General features: G+C 39.2%; 1 protein-coding gene and 1 long non-coding RNA gene across 2 annotated transcripts in view; one reads left to right on the forward strand and one right to left on the reverse strand.

The window, feature by feature from the left end:
* Positions 1-319: 319 nt before the first annotated feature.
* Positions 320-21718, reverse strand: part of slc27a6 (solute carrier family 27 member 6) — a 79468-nt gene continuing 58069 nt past the window's right edge. Inside the window, exons 8-10 of the mRNA XM_086052996.1 lie at positions 20550-20647; positions 16708-16838; positions 320-6334 (exon numbers count right to left, since the gene is read on the reverse strand). Coding sequence (XP_085909122.1) covers positions 6158-6334; positions 16708-16838; positions 20550-20647 — 406 coding nt within the window. The 3' untranslated portion in view covers positions 320-6157. The remainder of the gene's footprint in view (positions 6335-16707; positions 16839-20549; positions 20648-21718) is intronic.
* On the forward strand, positions 13304-15514 carry LOC147135089 (uncharacterized). Its single transcript, XR_015089768.1, has 3 exons — positions 13304-13409; positions 14258-14404; positions 15076-15514. It is a non-coding gene; the product is annotated as an uncharacterized LOC147135089 (long non-coding RNA).

Here is a 21718-nt window from a genome sequence, read left to right on the forward strand (position 1 = left end):
GTTTTGATTTACATATTTATAAATCATAGAGACAATGATGATGCGTTATACATATAAATTTCTATATTTATATCTTTTTTTTTCAATCACAAAAAGCTGTGAATTGAACAGTGTACACTGTATGTAACCGTGCGGATGTTGTTTGACTTCAGCATTATCTAGCCCATCCTAATGAGACACAAGGTGAAAAACACGAGCACGGAGTCTATTCACCGCAGGGGTGAGTGCTTTGCACTGTCCAGTTCACATTCTACACATCAGACTTCCAAAATGAGTCGGCGATCTGTCATGTCCAAAAATACTCAGATGACACTAGGGCTGAACGGTTTTAGGAAAAGATTTAATTGCAATTTTTTTAGCTGGCATAGTGATTTTGATTCAGTTTTTGGTTTGCTTCAAATCAACCTTCAGTGATATATTCACTATGTACAGTAACATTACCGAACGTGACAGAAAGTTACATCAGACCATCAACACATGGAAAGTTATTTTTCAAAGAATGCAAGGACACTAATGAGACTGTGTGAGGGAGGCTGTCCTTTTTCAAGGTTTTTAAATTGGTCCAGTAAAGAAAGAACAAATGATTGCTGTAATTCTTATATACAGTATGTAATCATGTATAATACCATTTGTAAAAATATCCTTCTTTTAAACAAAAAATGTTTTAAATCTTGCATAAATGTTCATTGCACATAAATGTATGAGCATACATATATTGTCCTTCACATTTTTGCCACTGACTTAATTGCTTCAAACAGGGACTGAAGGCTAATTAATATAGCCTAAAATTCATATCTTGGAATAAAGTGAACTCTTCACAGTAACAGATTATATCACGAAACTTAGTGTAAACTATAACTAAAGTATTTCTGAATGGATTATTTAAATATGAAAGGCATTTTTTTTCAAATTTTTCTTTTCATTCAAATTCTGCATTTTCATGTAAACATATGTCTGCATTTTCTTTTATGTAATGAAATCAATTTAACCAGTAAAAAAAAAAAAAAAAAATATATATATATATATATATATATATATATATAGAGAGAGAGAGAGAGAGAGAGAGAGAGAGAAAGAGAGAGAGAGAGAGATTATAACATATTACTAATTACTTGCATGTGAAAGTAATACGTTTCTTTACAATATTACTCTATCTGTAGAGTAATGCGTTACACAAGTTTGTTACTTTTGAATTACTGTTTTTTTAAATCTCTGATTAATTTATTGAATAATGACTTCGACACTTTAAAAACAAAAAGAAAAATTTGCTAACATACTGTTGCTGGTAAAGTTAATTTGTAATGCATATTAGTGTGGGCTATAATATCAAAGGTTTCGACTATGGTGGGTGATCACTACCTTTGATCAGTAATATTTATTTTTTGAATATAAATTTTGGAACTGATATACACTATACTATAGTGGAAAAGGAATGCTTAGCCATTAAATGGGCTCTAGGAACACTCAAATACTACCTATTAGGAAGGAAGTTTACACTGGTAACTGATCATTCCCCTTTGCAATGGATGGCGAAAAACAAGGAAACCAATAGCAAAGTAACTAGATGGTTCTTAAGTCTGCAACCGTTCAACTTCTCTGTTGTGCACAGGCCGGGAAGCAAACATGGAAACGCAGACGCATTGTCCTGCTGTGATGCCTTTTGGTCTTCGGTCGTCCTGCCGCGGACGTCAGGCCCGGAGAGAGGGATATGTGGCATCACAAGGGGACGTGTAGGGGAAGGATGCTATAATTGACTTCAGATGCCGGTGCCACACCCCAAGATGGCCGACAATACAGGCACTACATTTCCCAGCATGCCCCATAACCCCAATAGGTGTGGCTGCTTAAGCCACTTGATTGAAGCTGGTGTGGCTGGACTTAAAGAGGAGAAAATCAAGAAGCAGAGAGTGTGTGGGAGGACAACAGGAAAGAACCAAGAGAAGCTAGAGGAAGAACAGACTCAACATGGAGGAAATTTGTTTCCTGAATTTTGAGAACAGTCTTTAGTTGGAGCCTTTTGTACTTTTGTTTTCCTTACACCAACTGACTTGAAGAAGATAATAAATCTTGATTTTTGTTAAAACTTTGGCCTAAGAAGTCTTCACTTGCCCTGTCGAACCTATCGTGATGTCACAATATTTATAAATAATGTGTTTTGCATTTTTAGCAGCTGGAAGATCATTCTGACTCAGTCATGTCATAAGTAGCTCTCAGGCTGAAAAAGTTTGGGCACCCCTGACCTACAGCGTAGCACAGTACAACATGACCCAATCATGTTCGTGTGCACTTCAGGGACCACTCGGAAAACATAAACTCTAAGAATATTACAAGGGCCACATATAAATGTGTACATTATATACACACACACACACCCACACACACACCCACACACACGCTTTGTTTGCACACATTTGAAATATTTCTGTCACTGTTCTGAGGCCCTTTTGCATTTTTGTTTTTGTAGTGAATAAAAGTACTGTCTACTACAGAAAAAATATTAATAATAATAAATACAATAATAATAAAAAAATATTTTTTATCCGATGAGGATTTGTTGTTGTAATAAAAAAATACATTACATATGAACAGTATGTTGAATGTATATATCCGTCTTTGTCTTTTATCGTTCCATTCCAACAACAATTTACAGAAAAATACGGCATATTTTGGAGATAGATGGAGTTCGAATTGCGATTAATTACGATCAATTATTTTTTAAGATGTAATTAACTCGATTAAAATTTTTAATCGTTTGACAACCCAAATATTATATATATATATATATATATATATATATATATATATATATATATATATATATATATATATATATATATATAATTATGTGTATGCGTGTGTGTATATAGTCCCCCGTCGCTCCCCCAGTTCTAAAATCTGCGGCCCTGAGGTGACTCAATAAAAATGGGCTCCGAAAGATCGAAAGATTTGGATTTGGAAATACGGAAATTTGAAATGGATTGCATATAATTTTTTGAAGTGATGTTCTCAACACTATAAACTAGTTATACCAACTATTATTATAACCAGATGGATTCAAGCAACATTTTTTGAACATGGTTTAATGAAAAATCAAGTCATTTTCCATCAATATGCCCTATTGAAAAAAGTGTGGAAGATGAATGAACATTAGTCTGGGTAGATTTTTTGCTTGGTGAACTCACTGAGCAGTTAACATCTAATTTGTTGATATTAAATTACACAAATGCTATTTACTGTGTATAATACATTAATAAATGTGTCTTCTAAGAAATGTTTTGAATATTGGTTGTGTGTTTGAGTTAGAGTTTTAAAATCTAGAGGAACACTTAGAAATTGTTGTATTTAAGAGTGTAGTCGGAAATTCTTTATTTAAAATATTAAAACCCAGAAAATAGATAGCACAAGTATTGCAAAGTTATAACCTATAAATAAAGATTTAAACGTACCATACCATTTAAGTGTTTTGGGTAACACTGTGTGTAAGAGGTCACATGAGTGTGTAATTTTGTCCAGTAAATAAATAATCCCAGACGTAAACCATAAATGAAATGATCAACATTCTCAAATTAATTTACACACAAATAATAGTGATGAATGATGTATAATTGATAATTGGTCTAACAAAACAAATAGATAGAGAGATAGATAGTAGGGCTGAACGATTTTAGGAAAAACATTATTTAGATTGATCTGACAGATATATTTCGATTTCGATTTGACTTGCGATTTTCTTGAAATAAAACTTCAGTGTGGCGGCACGGTGGTCGACTGGTTAGCACGTCCGCCTCAGAGGTCGTGGGTTCGATCACGGCTCCGGCCTTCCTGTGTGAAGTTTGCTGTTCTGCCCGTGCCTGCGTGGATTTTCTACCGGTACTCTGGTGGGTTGATTGGAAACTCTAAATTGCCCCTAGTGTGAATGTAAGTGCTTGTTTGTCTCTGTGTGCCCTGCGAGATATATATATATATATATATATATATATATATATATATATATATATATATATATATATATATATGTTTTTTTGGTTATATATATACACACAATCAAATTGATTATAAAAAAGATCTACCGAAATTTTGAGACCTATCATTGTGTGGATCTCAAAACTTCACACTGTCAGATATAATGTGCTAGATTTTGACCTTTAAGGGTCCAATGGCTTGCCACTGTCGCAGTACCCTCAAGGGTACACATATTGTACCCTTTAAATAGGGTACATCTTGGTACCCTTAGAATCTGTACCGTTTGTAGGCAAATGTGTACCATACGGTACTACATATTGGTACCCATTAAATTCAAATCTGTACCTAAGACAAGGGACGAGCAACATTGTAAAAATGATTCCCCTACCACCCGCTGGCCAATATTTGAACAAAAAGTCTGACTTACTGCACCATGGAAGCCTATTCACAGTCTGGTCCATCACTCAAATCTGTCCCCCAGGCAACTACAACTCACTATTGTTCCTTGACGCGCTCGCCACGGTCATTGAAACACCAGCCGCGAAAAATAGACTAAAGACAGACTACATGTGAAAGACGGATTAAATACATGGGCTGCTGACTATGCTGTCCGTCTATTTTTATTTTTTTCCCGTCATTTGTCAACCGTCAGCAAAACGGCCGTCCGTCAGTGACGGATGGATGGACCGGCCCGTCACATAGACGGAATGCCCAACTGTGTTAATTAAGACAAACATTCAACAAACTATGGGTAGCATAAACACAAATGATATGACCTTATGATGGAAAAAGTTCAGTATTGCAGGCCGTAATGCATTCTGGAAACCGAGTGGCGAAAAAGTACAAAACTTTTTTTTTCTTCACAAGACGTTTTGACAGTTGGACTGTCTAACCTGGGTCTAGATGACAACACTACCTGTTTATTTCTTTTAACTGCACGCCATACAACAGTAGGCTATTTTGAAAGGCATTTACATAGGCCTAGTACCCTTGTGCCCTTACTTGAAACAAAAGGGTAGCGAAATGGTCCCTTTGCTCGTTTGGACCACCTTATCTAACCATAAACAATCCTTCCTTGTACCTAGTTAAACTGCGTTGCTAGGAGAACAAAAAGGAACTCCTTCACTTACATTTTTTTTCTGAAGTGTATAGTGTAAAATAGTGCAATTAACATTGCTGATATAAATATTTATCTTTCAAATATACGTTTGATCTCATCGTCTCGGCCATTTTGTCGACAAATGTTCACAACGACCAGTCACGGCTGACCTGTTTTCTGAATCTGAGCCGTAATTGGTTGTTGTGAGCAGTTGTGATGTCATTTTCTGTCGACAGAAGAGAAAATGGCCGCCCCCTGAGATGGCTCAAAACGAGTGCATTTTGCTGCTTAAATTATATTCCACAAACGCAAAATTAATCAGAATGCCGTGTTTCAACAAGTAGGCCTGCTGGGAACATATTCTTGAAAAAAATATGTTTGGGTTGACTTTTGCTTTAAACTAGCTCTTTTTCGTTTATGTTTTCTATTCTCTGTATAAGTGGAGGGAGACTAGAAAAGTAAGTATTTCACTGTTCAGTGCTAGCATTATGTTTTTACTGTGCATATGACAGATAAACATTTTGAATGTGGAATCTAAACTTCCTGAGGAGAACAGGCTCTTTAACAACTGAAATAACCTGCTGCAGATGTTTTACCAGTTTATTGCCAGGAATCTTTTGTTTTGATGCTGTAGTGTGCTGGGGGAAGCAGCATTAATAAAAAGGACGCAGTACGACTTGAGTCTGACCAGCACTAGGCAGGCCGCTGTCTGTTGAGCACCTCTAGAAGCTGTCTCAAAAACTCTTGTCGCCCTGGCCATGGCTTTCCAGCCAATCTGTGCCAAACACGGTCACTTTATCAGAAGGACTCATAAGACTCAGAATGTGTACTTACTGATTTTTCTTTTTAATTTTTGCAACTTAAATGCAACCTGCACTTTAACCAAATACTATCTGTGTTTTAATATCAATGTTTAATAACGATTAGGATTTTAATTTTCTGACTTTTTGATTCTTTCAGAAATGTAGGCTATCAAACTATCTATCCTGAAAAAGGAAAACTGAAAGAAGCAAGGCTAAATCATCATATGTCTGTGTGATAAGTACTTGTGCTTTTCTTTGATCTCTGCCATGACTCTTACTAGTACTCACAATCCTATAGCTTGCGTTCTCCACAGAGGATACTCTGGTAGACACTTTTTGTTAAAGGGATATAGCTGTGCTGTTGATAATCCAACACATAAAGAGGATCTGATATTGTTGAGGGATTAAATCCGCTCTGAACCAGCTGGAACTTCTGCTGTTTAAAGGTGCTTGTCATTTCCATCACTACCTGAGGAGACAAACAAGACAACAATTAGTGTGGCATGTGCAATTGCAATGACTAGCACGCAACACAATGTGCAATATATAATTCTGAACATGTGGTCGGATTTTATATACCAGAGGTGCCCACACTTTTTCAGCATGCAAATGCAAAACACATTATTTATAAATACTGTATGTTGAGAATTATTTTTATATGTACCGTATATGCTGGTGTGCCGTGCATGACTGCATCAACCTATGTATAGCACAATACAACAACAAAAATGTTTTGTAATTACCTTACTCTGATGACTTGCACTGAATGGAATTAGTCAGGGACGCATAGTCCGGACAGTAGCAGCTGATATCCAGCCTCAAGCAGATTTGCAGTAACAACAATCCGCCCATTTGCTCCATTCGGCGCGTATAAAACAAGTAAACGTTTTTGCACACTATGCTAATGCTATCAATATTGCTGTCTTGGTAAAGTTCAAGAACTGTTAAAAAAAAAGCCGCAGAGTGAACAGGACGCTGTGGGGTTGTGTCCGATGAACATTGGCTGCCGCGAGGCGGAATGGCGAAAAAGATGACTTTTTTTATACACGCCAAGTGAGCAAATGGGCGGATTTCCGGTGCTTCGCTCCGCGTCCCACCGCGACCGGCCGCGCCAACTACATTGACTCCAATTGAAACACGCCGCCAGAAATGTTCCCAACGCAGTTGGTGTGAACGTAGCAATACAGTCGTGAGGACGGATGTTAGGCTGCTGATCTACTCACAATGCCTTGGCGATCGACCGGTCGATCGCGATCGACGTAATGGGCACCCCTGTTATATACAATATTTTCAGACACTAGATATTTTGTTTGAAAACAAAATGGCACCTGAAACAAAGGATTGTAAATTAAACCTTGGAGTTTGCTAGAACTTTTCATCCTACTTAAGCTTCACCTGGGCACTGGTGGGAGCAAAAGAGTTTGCCCAAATAGTCAACATGCACATAACACAAATCTGAACACCCTCTCTCAGTGTCATGGGGGTAATCTCGGAGTACAATCTGTTGGTTGGTCTTGTTTGGTTCTGTTGGATTCATCCTGCTTCGATCTTAAAGGGCAAGTCAACCCAAACGTATATTTTTCAAAATATGTTCTATGCAGGCCCACTAGTTGAAACAAGGCATTCTGATTAATATTGCGTTTGTGGAATAAGAATTAAGCAGCAAAATCCACCCCTTTTAGCCATCTTTGGGGGCGACCATTTTGTCACCTCTGTCAACTGAAAAGGCTCAGGTAACGACCAATCACAGCTCACCTGTTTTCTGAAGCTGAGCCAAGATTGGTCGTTATCTGAACCCTGAGCAACGGGGATGTCATTTTCAGTCGACAGAAGTGACAAAATGGCCGCCCCCTGAGATGGCTAAAAACATGTGGATTTTGCTTCTTAACTCATATTCCACAAACACAATATTAATCAGAATGCCATGTTTAAACTAGTGGGTCTGCATAGAATATATTCTTAAAAAAATATGTTTGGGTTGACTTCTGGTTTAAACATTTACTTGGATAGTTTTAGCTGAGTTTGGCAGAATCAGACTCTGGTTCCATGGCAAAACTGTTGGATTGCACCATTGATAGGATGGGAGTGTCATAAGTTTTCCCTAAAACTAGGGATGGGCAGTTTATTCAGGGAAGGGTGAACTGGAAGGCTGCTTTCACGCTAGCGCCCTTTTATATGTTTTGGTGAGGTTCAGTTGGTCAGTTGCCATCACAGAAAATGAACTCTGGTGCTCTTGTCAACCATTGTGAGTTATCCTGCAAAAGGTGGTCAGTTCAAAACACAATCGAGCATGTTTCATTGTGTTGGGAAAGCCATCCAACCTTGGTCTGTTACAACCTACTGGTAGTGCATCAGTTTTTTTTGTTTTATTTTAACCTCTGTTATACACTTGTCTTTTAAAGTGTGTGACCGAGCGTGTGAGCAGTTCTGTTTAATTACTATCAGTCAGGCTCTCTCAACTGCGGTAAAAATCTTAGGATGGTTCCAGATTTGCATTTGTATTTATTCCTGCATGTGTGTAGCCTCAAGAAAGGTTAAGCAACTCAATCACATGGGAAAGACTCAAGAGTAGCTTCCGATCGTGCATTTTGAAAGGATCCAGTCGAGCTGGCTCTGGCATCGACTGTATTATTCATGCCTCTTGGATGCCTCCCTGGCGAGGGGTTCAGGCAATGCTGCCTGGGAACACCTTGAGGGCCACAGGTTGAACCAGAGGACACATGTCTTGTGAAATTATCACCTCACGTGGACCAGGCATTCTTCTTCTTCAACTCCATCCACTCCCAGATGATTCCACTCCATCTAGCAAGACTTTGGCCTATCCCATATCCCCTCAATTGTGCCTCAGCGTCTGTGTCTGCAGCTGTTTTTGGGCCTTCCTCTCTTTCGCTTTCCCTGGGGGTTCCACATTAGGACCTGGCCTGTTATGGTTTCTACTAGTTTACATAAGGTGTGGCCAATCCATCACAGTGTCTTAACCGTTAAGATGGATAATGTAACATTTTTGCGAAAGCTATATTGATGAGCATATAGAATGTTATTAGTAGCTATGTGTTGTGTTATGTAGACCACTTTTTATAGGATCTTAGCTAAACTGGGTAAAAGAGATATTGGACAGTAGTTGTCAAAGACCTTTGGATTACCAGTTTAGAATATAGGAATGACTTTAGAATTTTTGAGGGGACAAATGATACAATCTATTGTTTCTTTGCTCAAAATACTTTTGATATCATCATAGCCTTTGGCAGCATTTTATAGGTTCTTGATATTTTCTTTACTTTTTCTGCATTAGTAGGATTAAAACCAGAAAGGGGGAAAATGTACCTTTCATAAAGCTACATCGTTCACATCACGTTTCTTGATACTAGATGCTAAAGAATGGCTAATATTCACAAAAAAAGTTAAAACCCTCAGTTATGGCTCTCTGGTTGACAACTACTCATTATCTCCAGTGATGTCAATATGGAAAGGAGATGCAGTAAGATGATTTAGATGATTTAATATTGTTTGAATCTTGAATAATCTTAGTTAATATAGTATAGCATAGTATGCTTTTTTGCTTTCCATACTGTCAGTGTAAATTTATTTTTGTATTTCTTGTAAATTTCAAACCCTGTTAATTTGGCCCACTTGTGGCTTTGTATGAAATGTCCTTAACTACATTGTACATGACTGAGGAGTACTTCATACTTTTGCCACTTGGTGGCAGTGGAAGAATGCACTAGGCGGAAACAATTTCTTCAAATGACTTCATTGTTCTGTGTTTTTCACCACTGAGCGTGATAGCTAGAAGAGAAGACCTAATGAAAGCTAGAAGTGGAAATAAAAGTCGATTTAGGAACATCATTAATACTCAAACTAACTTCATACACACTTATAAACATCTTTCAGGACCCTTGATTGGTCACCTACGCTCAACTTGGATCTACAGTACATCTTTGTGAAACCAGAGTTCTATATTAAGTCTTATATTAAGGCTCTGCGAGAACCAACTCTGGCCCTGTGTATGGCGTTGGGCTGATACCTCATATGCCAGAATTTGGTCAATTTCATATATTTTTTTCCAAAATCTATTACTTCGTTCCCACATACAGTATGTGTGTTGTTTTTATTTGTTTTAGAAATTATTCACCCCTCCACGAGCCATCACCTTATCGTGGAGAGGATTGAGTGTCCCAATGATCCGAGGAGCTACGTAAGTCGTCTGGGACTTTACACCCCTGGCGGGGTCACCCAGGGCAAACAGTTCCTAGGTGGGGGACCAGACCCTCAGAGACCCCTTACGATGCATACAAATAATGGATTTGGTGTTCCCTTGCCCAGATGCAGGTTACTGGGGCCTCCCTCTGGGACCAGTCCTGGAGGTGGGACTCGAAGGCGAGCGTCCGGTGGCCAGGCCTGCACCCATGCACGAAAGGAGACCGTGGGTGCCCCTTCCCATGGGTTCACCACGTTTGGGAGGGGCCAAAGGGGTCGGGTGCGGAGTGACCTGGGTGGCGGCCAAAGGTGTGGGGTCCGATCCCTAGCTACAAAAGCTGGCTGTAGGAATGTAGGAACAGCACTGCGGTTACTTGTCATCTCTTCCGGGTTGTCCCACGCCAGTGTCCACATCACACAGCGTGATGATGCACGCTGCCTCTCATGGAAAATATGTCGCGCAAAACGTCAGTCAAATTAAACGCATGCTAATTGGTCCTGTTAAAAACACTTTAATATTTTCATTAACAAAATCTTCTCAGAGCACCTGAACAGGGTGTACTTGTAGTAAAGTGGCCATAAGTGTTGAGGAAAAAAGTGAGAGAGGTGTAATGCAGCTGGCTGTTCATCTCGGGAAGAAGTACGCAAAATGGGCGTCCGTCAACATTGACGGAATTCTCACTTCTGGAAAATGGCAAGACTGACTCAGATTGGTCAGAATCTGACCAAGATAATGGCGCCCTGAAATGAAGAGACGGCCAAGCCCAGATGGCTTTCAACGACGCTATGTCAAGGCTCCGCTACCAAAAGGCCAAGAAGGGGCAAGTATGTCTGCGCGCATTAGCTGTCACGGCGTCTCGGACAGGTCGGTCCTGTGAGCTATTATAAACTTGCTTTAATACAACCAGTGTAACCAAAACGCATTTGGATGCAATTTTTTTGATAAACCGTATTAATTTTCCTTTTGACCACCATAGGTACACTTTAAGATCAATTATATTACAATTCATGCCTTTTAAAGTGGAAGTCAACGCAAACATTTTTTTTCAAGAATATGTTCTATGCAAGCCCACTAGTTGAAACAGGGCATTCTGATAAACATTGCATTTGTGGAATAAGTGTTAATCCACTCGTTTTTAGCCATCTCTGGGGGCGGCCATTTTGTCTTCTGTCGACTGAAATGACATCACAACTGCTCACAACGAACAATCACGGCTCAGATTCAGAAAACAGGTCAGCTGTGATTGGTTGTTGTGAGCAGTTGTGATGTCCTTTTCAGTCGACAGAAGACAAAATGGCCGCCCCCAGAGATGGCTAAAGACGAGTGCATTTTGCTACTTAATTTATATTCCACAAACGCAAAATTAATCTTAATGCTGTGTTTCAACTAGTGGGCCTGCTGGAAATATATTCTTGAAAAAAATATGTTTGGGTTGACTTCCGCTTTAAGTATACATGTGGTTATTTCTGCGCGCAGATATGCCAAATGTAAGGTATTATTCTATACTGATGAAAATTTGAATGTTTAGTTGTAGTTTTGTGTAGCAAATATGTTCATACCGTATAGTAGTTAAGAATTTAGTGCACATTTTGTGTCGACTGTTTTTTTTTATTGAGGCTTCTCTGGACCCAGATTCCTGGTGTTCTATTCCAACGTTTAATCTTCATTTGCTCTGGTGCTTTTATTTTCATTCCCCCATCTAATCCCTATTCATCGCTATAATCGTTTCCCTTGGACGTCTTGAATCATACACTAAGTGTTGAAGGGGCGGTAGGACAATTTTTTTTGAGTGCACTCATGGGACATTTTGTTTGAACTTTGGACTGAATTTGAATACTTTCTTTTTCATTTGTCTCTTTTCTTGAGGTCTCAGGGCTACTGTTATTTGCAATTATTGTATTTACTGATTGTGAGTGGAACATTTGATTCATCCATTCTAAATCCAAATGCTTTTGTTGTTGTGTGCTTCATTTGTGGTATAATATTTAAGTCTTCTACTATATGAGTTAGTCACAACCAACGTCCTCATCGGATTTAGAGTTAAATAACTCTAACCTTATACTACAAAGACTAGGAATACTACTAGCTGTTCTATGTAGTTTATTTTTCTTGATTCTTCTTTCGTAGTCCAAGGTCTCCCTTTAGATGAGTTACTGATGTTTTTTAGGGTGATCAAAGGAAAGGTAGCCTTGATAATTGAATTGAATATAACCAAAAATAAGTGATAGACTTCATTAACAACTTGTCATCTTTCTGACAGAAAGAAGCCCAAGCTGGTGTGCAACGATGAGAAGCTCAGACTAGGTATAGTCCGGCTCGCCTCCACATACAGCTTGGGCTCTGGTGCCAGTCTCTTGTAAGGGGTTGGACTCTCGCACTCGACAGTTGCCCATGGTGAGAAATGCAGAGCAGGTGTGGCCATACTGATTACAAAAGCGGCTCTATGCCGGTATATTGTGGTATGAAAGGGTAGCCTCCCTCCGACTTCGGGTGGGGAGACAGGTCCTGACCATTGACACACCTCTACCTAACAATGGGCCCGTTGTCTCCAGTTTGTAAAAAGTTCACTCAAAGTTATTTAGAATTTCTGTAATAGAAAATAATCGTCAATAATCATTAATTACCTATTTTGAATAATCTCCTCCCCCCATTACCGGCTGCCCTTCAAAACAGAATAAAAACTTTCCGTAATCACACGGTGGGGAGATATAGCTATAGATATACGGTATATGTCATACCAAAGCGCCGCCTCTGTTGTTGCAATGCGGAATTCCAGCCTCGGAGGTGACATAAGATACTCACTGCAGCTATGAATACTTTCACTTTTTTGCAAGATTATGCAGCATGTAATTTCATGTCATGTAATGTAATTGTATTTCTTGAATTGCTGATAAAAGGCACTGAGTCTATAACATTCTGCAGTCTCTCCTGTTTCTTAAATGCAACTAAGTTCTCCTTTAAATTTACATGTTTAAATACATGCAAGGATTTATTTTTGCAACAATTTAAACACCATTTGAACACACTGTAAAAACAAAAATTCACATTAATAGAAAATTATTAGTGAACCTAACTCAAAAATTATCAACTTGCTATGAACACTAATCTTAAATAAGTAAGTACAACTTTTGGGTTGGGGAACATGCTTAACTTAATGTAACCGAGTCCAGTTAAATTAGAGAGAACAAGTTATTGTCCCAGGGTCCTTGGCGGGTTCTTCCAGACATGTGCAGATCTGCACCATTTCGTATGCACACCTCTCTCAACTCATCGGAAAAGCCACGGTGGAATTTAATGGAACCTGTAAACTGGAAGCGTATCCTTTCGTCTGACCCATTGTTACTTGGTAAGTAAACTATTTTATGAACCGCCAAGGTGTCGTTGTTGCTCTTGTTGTTGTTGTGGTTTCTCGTTAGTGGTGTCACCGCCAAGGGCTTAAGTGGCATAAATAAATGATGTACTCAGCAATAATGGCGCCGGACTTCACTAAAGTCACTTCGTCGCATACACTGTATGGACTGGCACAGAAAAGCTACCGTTAATGTTTTCTCATTGTGAAAATAATTCCGAAATTCCAATTAACTGAGTATTCATTTAACTTGATAGCTTGGCTTCTCCGAACTAAGACTCAATGCTTGTCCACCCCTTTAACCGCCAAAAGTCGCACTATTTTGCGACGAGTACGTCGCTGAATTAAACGCTGTTTTAGTTGTAAATATTTTTGCTTTCCCTTTAAGAGCAGCGTCGGTTACTCTGGTTGATTTTGTGTGGGAGATGGGACAGATTGAATCTGACGCTTAAACTTGTCGACTATTAACAGGCACCTCACATTGTCTGAGCTCGCTGATATCCTGTATTTCTTGCACAGTAGGGTGATTTGTGGAGTCTCGTCACAAATCAACCAAATGTGCCCACAAGATCTTCGAAAGTGATCAATCAATATCCATCTCCAAAGTTTTATCTGGCACCACTTTAAAGTTTCAAAAGTTGCAGCCTTTTGAATTCATGATATCAATGTTCAAATGTTGTTGTTTTTTTTAATCATGGCGCTTGAAGGGTTGACAAACAAACACACTGTACATTGTAATTTGGCATGTAAAATTCATTCATTGCATTTGGGGGGGGGGGCTGTTGAAAAAAATGATTGCACATCATGTCATGTGTGTCATCTTCCACACCGCTTATCCTCTACAGGGTCGCGGGGCAGGAGGAGCTGGAGCCTATCCCAGCTGACAATGGGCGAGAGACAGAGTACACCTTAAACTGGTCGCCAGTCGCGGGGCACACACAGACACAGTCACTGAGTGGGAACCGATCCCATGCTAGCGGCACACAACTCAGGTAAGTGTACCACTACACCTCATGATTGCACATATTGATTAAAAATATGCACCTAAAACAAATGTACTTATTTACTTTGACATTACTTTTGGAGTATCAATCTCAATCTTAAAGGGGACGTCCACCCATTTTTTTTCAAGAATATGTTCTATGCAGACTCACTAGTTGAAACAAGGCATTCTGATTAATGTTGCGTTTGTGGAAGGTTCATTACCATAGGCCTGTTTCACGTACTTTGCATATCACTCAAGTGTTGGGACCTAATACAGTAAGTCAAGAAATACAGGACACAACGCATATTCTTCTAAATTCGTAAAATGCTACAATTTCTTGACTTGTATCTGTTCAGTTGCCTGATGTGACAGCACTTCAGACAGTTGTCCTCACTCCACTGAAGTTTACAATACTTGCCTCGTAAGTAAAAGAAACATTGATGTCAGTTTATTGGCAGATCATGTTTACGTATTTAATATTTCATTTAAATCATAATTATTTTTCCCATCACAGTGAAAAAAAAACCCTTGGATGAACTAAAAAAGACATTGTCAACCGAAAATACTGTATATAAAATCTTTAAAATGAGTTCAACTTTAAAAACTTAGCAATTTCCCTCCATTCCTCCTCCAAAAGAAGACCACATTCAATAACTAGTCCTGTGTGCTTTTTTGCAGGACACAGCGAAAGAAGAAGCACTTGCCTCAGTCACATTTGGGGTTCTGAATGTAATTGAAGATGCTCAGCAGCAGGGTCCAAATGGAGTGCGCCTCCAGCCCATCTCCACTGCTATCATACTTGTGTGGGGCGTACTGTTATGGAGAATATCAGAGACTTTTCCCAGGCAGTCTGACTTCTGTTTGAACTCATGTCTGCCCTTAACTTAGACTACCCGAAGTCCATGCGAAACACATTTCAATTCATTCAGGCAGTGATGCTTGGATTGGGATGGAAAAACCTCCCTCCCAAATTAATCACACTGCAGAACAAGCTAATGGCGTAGGCCAGTTTGAATTGCTAAATATAAACTTTGCAGATTTTGTCAAAAAACGAAACCAAAAAAAAATGTAAATGTTCCAAGCAAATGTTTAATATTAAAGCGTAACTTTTATAGTATTTGTATGAGTGATTTGTTCATTGACATTTGGTGTTTGTGATGTATTCTATGTTAATTTTATGAGCGCTATTGAACAAACATGAAACAAATACACTGCATATACATGTTAATGGTTAATACACTGAGTGTTCTGCATTCATTGTTTTTTTGTGGCTCATTACAGGTATAATGATCAGATTTCTCTTTAATCAGCCTATTGTATATTGTATTAGGTAAAAAAAATGTTAAATTGACCTGTATGAGTACAACTAAAGAGAATTAAGCTTTCACAATCCACTAATTTTAAATTGGTTACTAAAATAGATTAATAAATAAATACAATGTTAAGTGAGTAACGCAAACTCAGAATAAATAAGTTTGTGATACTAATTAATTAAAGTTAAATTGAGTACTGCAAACTAAAAATATATTAGTTAACTTAATTTATTTAAGTCCTGCTTACTCAAAACTAATAAGTTGGTGAAATCTAATTCATCTAAATTCAAGTGAATTACTTTTTTTGAGGCAACGACTTGGCATATTTTTTTTGAGTAAAGTCAACATATTTTATTTTACAGTGTACTTCCATGTAACAAAACAATCTACTAACCTAAAAAAAACCAATATAACAGGTTGATGTGTCTGTTGAAGGATTCACTCCATTTATGAACGCATGTGATAAATCCACTAAAGGGAACACAAATAAGTGACAGCATGGAAAACCTATTTAAAGTGGAAGTCACATTTTTTTCAAGAATATGTTCAACGCAAGCCCACTAGTTGAAACAAGGCATTCTGATAAATATTGTGGTGAAATAAGAGTTAATCCACTCGTTTTTAGCCATCTCTGGGGGCGGCCACTTTGTCACATCTGTCTTCTGAAAATGACATCACAGTTGCCCAGGCCTCAGGCAACGACCAATCACAGCCCATCTTTTTCTGAAACTGAGCCATGATTGGTCGTTATTTGAGCCCTGAGAAGTTGTGATGTCATTTTCAGTCAACAGAAATGACAAAATGGCCACCCCCTGAGATGGCTAAAAGGGGTGGATTTTGCTGCTTAACTCATATTCCACAAACGCAATATTAATCAGATTGCCATGTTTCAACTAGTGGGCCTGCTGGGATCATATTCTTGAAAAAAATGTGTTTGGGTTTCTCTCTCTAAGAGGGCTACCTTTGGTGGTGTTTTACCCATTACTCGGCTCCTTACCTGAAGTCTTACGAAGAGCGGTCGAGCATACGTGGGCAGCTCCCTCAGCACATGTTCAAAAAATGTGCTCCCATCAAACATGAAGCCTGGTCTTAGAATCATGGCAGCCATTCCAGCTCTTCCCTCCTGCCCTGTAAATACAGTATATACATAACAAAACATTAACAAAAAACATTGCTCAGTGTTGACACATCATTATGAGCATCAAAGTTTTAGGAATCCTGAAAGCATTGAAATATTTTTATTTTAATATCATTTAGGGACCAACAGGTTAATCAGCCGGCTGATTAAATTGGCCCATTAAAGCTTTTCCTACATCGGCAATTGCATTGTTGATTGTTTCTTCCTTTGTGTACCCTAACCATTTACAACGTTGTACAGATGATCTCATTATTTACTACACAGAAAACTATACCATAAGTCTGTTTTCTTCAATATAAGTAATGTGAAACAGTTAAATATAGTAATTCTATGGACCTGTCAATCAAAATGAAAAAACTCTTCATTTTTACAAGCAACGCTTATGTGAGCAATGCAACCTGTACAGAAACATTGACCGGGATGTCACCATTTTACACGCAAATCACGGTTTGTTTTAAAAATAAATTTAAAAACCCAGAAAAACATGGTGCAACATAAACCAATCATAAACGTGACACATTCAATCAACTACTGGCTAGACAAACACACATTAATGACATAATAAGGGGTAACATCCTTATAACTTCATTAATTAAATGCACTGCATTCTAGGAATCGATTGGCTGTACCATAGGTTCGATATGAAACGGCTGTGCCTATGGCAACGGTAAAGCTTGTACGGGCATTGACAAAAAGGTAAGCATCAAAAAATCCTTTGTTTTGGGGTCGTAAACTCCTGTTTTTTTGCCAAACACACTGGAGGTTGATCAGTGTTTCTTGTAGAATTTGTTGCGTTTACAAAATTTACAGGCCGGCCCGGTCTCTATCACCCACGAAGAGTGGTGTTCCACTATATAAATTTAAATTGGAATATACACCACTAGATGGCAGACATGTATAAGTTGCGCTTGCAACGGATGTTATACTGCCCTATCGTCAGCCTTTTAAAGCTGCACTGGGCAAGAAATCGACCTTAATACATTTTTTTCACAACTCTTTTGATGAAACATTGACTTTCAAGTACAGTAGTTGAATGGGACTTCATGCCCTGAACAGGTCTGTATCGTTTTTACTGGCACAAAGCAACTTTGAGGGTGATGGGATCAACCCTGGCACACAAAAAAATACAAATGTCCTGAATTACGGCATACTCACTTCCCCCTTTCGCTATAAGGACGGCTCAAGATTTCACGACACTACGCGTGCCAGCATGGGGAATGTGGTGGATTTTTCTCAAAACACCACCGCTTTTGTCCACATGGTACCGCCATAATGTGTTGCTTTAAAATAATGGCCTAAATCATATTTTGACAACGGCGGCACGGTGGACGACTGGTTAGCACGTCCGCTTAGCACGTCCGCCTCACAGTTCAGAGGTCGTGGGTTCGATCCCGGCTCTGGCCTCCCTGTGTGGAGTTTGCATGTTCTCCCCGTGCCTGCGTGGGTTTTCTCCGGGCACTCCGGTTTCCTCCCACATTCCAAAAACATGCATGGTAAGTTAATTGGATACTCTAAATTGCCCCTAGGTGTGATTGTGAGTGCGAATGTTTGTCTCTGTGTGCCCTGCGATTGGCTGGCAACCAGTTCATGGTGTCCCCCGCCTACTGCCCAAAGACAGCTGGGATAGGCTCCAGCACGCCCCGCGACCCTTGTGAGGAGAAGCGGTACAGATAATGGATGGATGGATATTTTGACAACATTAATTTCTTTGCCTTAAACATCTCCTCAGGATGCTGGGCCACCTCTGCTAACTTCGGCTACATTCTTAGTTAAACAGATTATTCAATTCTATGCCTGATATGAAATTATTAATACATACAAAATAATCGGAATGTGGTTCAGTTTTTCACGTTTGCTGAAAAAAAAAATGAAAAAAATGACTTATGGCTACCATTATTTTAAGAGGGTGACTCTAACATAAGCTGAGTCGGCCTAGTAATTTTTTTTGCAGATTTGGACTGACATGCAGGACAAACATAGCTCAATAATAATAAATTTTGAATGAGTTGATTTTTATGAAAAAATGCACAAAATGTGTTCTTGCGATTAATGTTGGTTTGCTCTTCAGCAGTCCTTAAATGGTAGTTTTTATGCACAAGAGCACTTTGCAATGACAAAAAAAATATCACAGTATGTGGTTATTTTTTTTCATTGTTCAAACCATTTGTTGTTGAAGGCTTTATCTTTTAAAAATGCATTGTGAAATGGACTATGAAAATTTAAATACAGACAGAAGAGAAGTGCATGTATTTAGCAAGTTTGCACAATTTTTTTCTATATTTAAAATGGCATTTTGTCATGCAGCACATCTGGGTAGGAAGTGTGTGGTTCTATGTGGCCCCCCGAGTAGGACTGATGAAAAATTGGGGCCCCCTCCATCATTTAAATTGCCTACCTGACCTACATCATATATGTCATTACATGGTGCCACCCAGTGTTCAGAATGACACAATAAAGTTGAATTAAACGGTGCCTTCGGAACAAGATGAGAAACTGAAGTTGCCATAACACTGGTTATGGTAGGTATTCCTAAATGTTACTAGAAGCACTGATGTATGAATTTTTTGCACTTCACTGTATTCCTTGAAAATAAGTTGTATAACCACATACAAATGGAAAAAAAAGAACTTGCCATGCATTTCATATAATTTTAAGGAAAAATGCTACATTAGGATATATAGGGGACCAAAAAGGAAGATGTTTTTTTTAAAAAACAATTTAAGTATTGGTCCGCTGATAGTGTAGTGGTACACACGCCTGAGTTGTGTGCGGGCAGCGTGGGATCAATTCCCGCTCAGTGACAGTGTCTATGTGTGCCCTGCGACTGGCTGGCGACCAGTTCGGGGTGTAGTCTGCCTTCGCCCATTGACGGCTGGGATAGGCTCCAGCAACTCCCCGCAACCCTGTATAGGATAAGCGGTTTGGAAGATGACATGACATTTAAGTATTGATTTTTATCACGGCGGCACGGTGGTCGACTGGTTAGCACGTCCGCCAGAGGTCGTGGGTTCGATCCCGGCTCCGGCCTCCCTGTGTGGAGTTTGCATGTTCTCCCCGTGCCTGCGTGGGTTTTCTCCGGGCACTCCGGTTTCCTCCCACATTCCAAAAACATGCATGGTAAGTTGATTGGATACTCTAAAATTGCCCCTAGGTGTGATTGTGAGTGCGGATGTTTGTCTCTGTGTGCCCTGCGATTGGCTGGCAACCAGTTCAGGGTGTCCCCCGCCTACTGCCCAAAGACAGCTGGGATAGGCTCCAGCACGCCCCGCGACCCTTGTGAGGAGAAGCGGTACAGATAATGGATGGATGGATTTTTATCACTCATTTACAGTGTAAAACTACAGTAAAACCCTAATCCTTCCCATTCCTACCCAAACAATGTCTTTTTTTCAGGCAATGTAAAATTAAACAAAAATTATAAAGTTGTTTAAATATACATATAAATATCATATATGCAGAAATTTCCAACATAAAAGGAAATATTATCATGCCATACATGACATTTTTTTTTATTAATCGGCCGATTAATCAGTAATTCGTATTATTCCACGCCAAATATCAGCCTAAAAAAAAAAAATAATAAAAAAAAAAATCAATGGCCAGGCCCTAATATCATTAGATTTATATATGCGCTCTTTGCGAGTATGGTAGGGGCTAACATTCAGAGGTATTATGTAGAATGTATCCATGTAGAAACATACCTGGTATTTCAACTCCATACACATTGACTTCTTGGATAAAATCAACTGAGCCAAGGGTTTCTGCCACCTCTGTTGTAGCTACATTCTCACCCTTCCACCTGAATCCAGGAAACAAAAAAATAGTCATAGTTAATGTCAGTACTACTCAAACATAATGATACTTAGAATTCTCACAATTTTACACACAATGTCTCACATTAACAAAGTGAAAAAACATTTTTAAGAACACTTGCATATCCCAAGCGCACTCTTCCCATGACACTTTCAATTGATTTCAGTCTGCAGTCCAACAACAGACAATAATGCAAAAAATATCTTCGGTGGGGCATCGTACCCCACCGTCCCAGCGCAAGTGTTGTAGTACTCTTTGCGCACCTCTGTCACTCTCAATCTCTCCTTGCATTCCTGCATGTGTGTGATCCGGTTCTATGTCTGGTATACAATACAAAGTAGGCCTATACATCAGAGTTTGAGTTGAATTTCCCTTTGAGGGACACCTAAGACAAAAAAATAAAATTCAAATCATCAGGACATTAACAACTTTTGTTGTCCCTTTTTTTTTTTTTTTTTTAAATAAGGACTTTTACTTAGGGCTGCACGAGATTGGAAAAAAATGACATTGCGATTTTTGGGGGGTTTGCGACATATATTGCAATTTTAAAAATAGAAGAATTTTCACCAGATGACTTGAATAGGCAGGACGGTGGGCGATTGGTTAGCACGTCAGCCTCACAGTTCAGAGGTCGTGGGTTCGATCCCGGCTCCGGCCTACCTGTGTGGAGTTTGCATGTTCTCCCCGTGCCTGCGTGGGTTTCCTCCCACATTCCAAAAACATGCATGGTAAGTTGATTGGACTCTCTAAATTGCCCCTAGGTGTGATTGTGAATGCGGATGTTTATCTTTGTGTGCCCTGCGATTGGCTGGCAACCAATTCAGGGTGTCCCCCGCCTACTGCCCGAAGACAGCTGGGATAGGCTCCAGCACGCCCCGCGACCCTTGTGAGGATAAGCGGTATCGATAATGGATGGATGGATGACTTGAATAGATTTGTTTGGGAATAATTTGGTTAACTCACCATGACATCTTTGAATTCATACAACATTGTTTAATCCAGACTAAGGGGGTTCATCTGTGAATGATGATTGCTGTATATAAAAGGGATCACAGAG

The sequence above is a fragment of the Filicampus tigris genome, chromosome 15 (genome assembly GCF_054856515.1).
Source record: "Filicampus tigris isolate MCC_2025a chromosome 15, RoL_Ftig_1.0, whole genome shotgun sequence".
NCBI lineage: Eukaryota > Metazoa > Chordata > Actinopteri > Syngnathiformes > Syngnathidae > Filicampus > Filicampus tigris.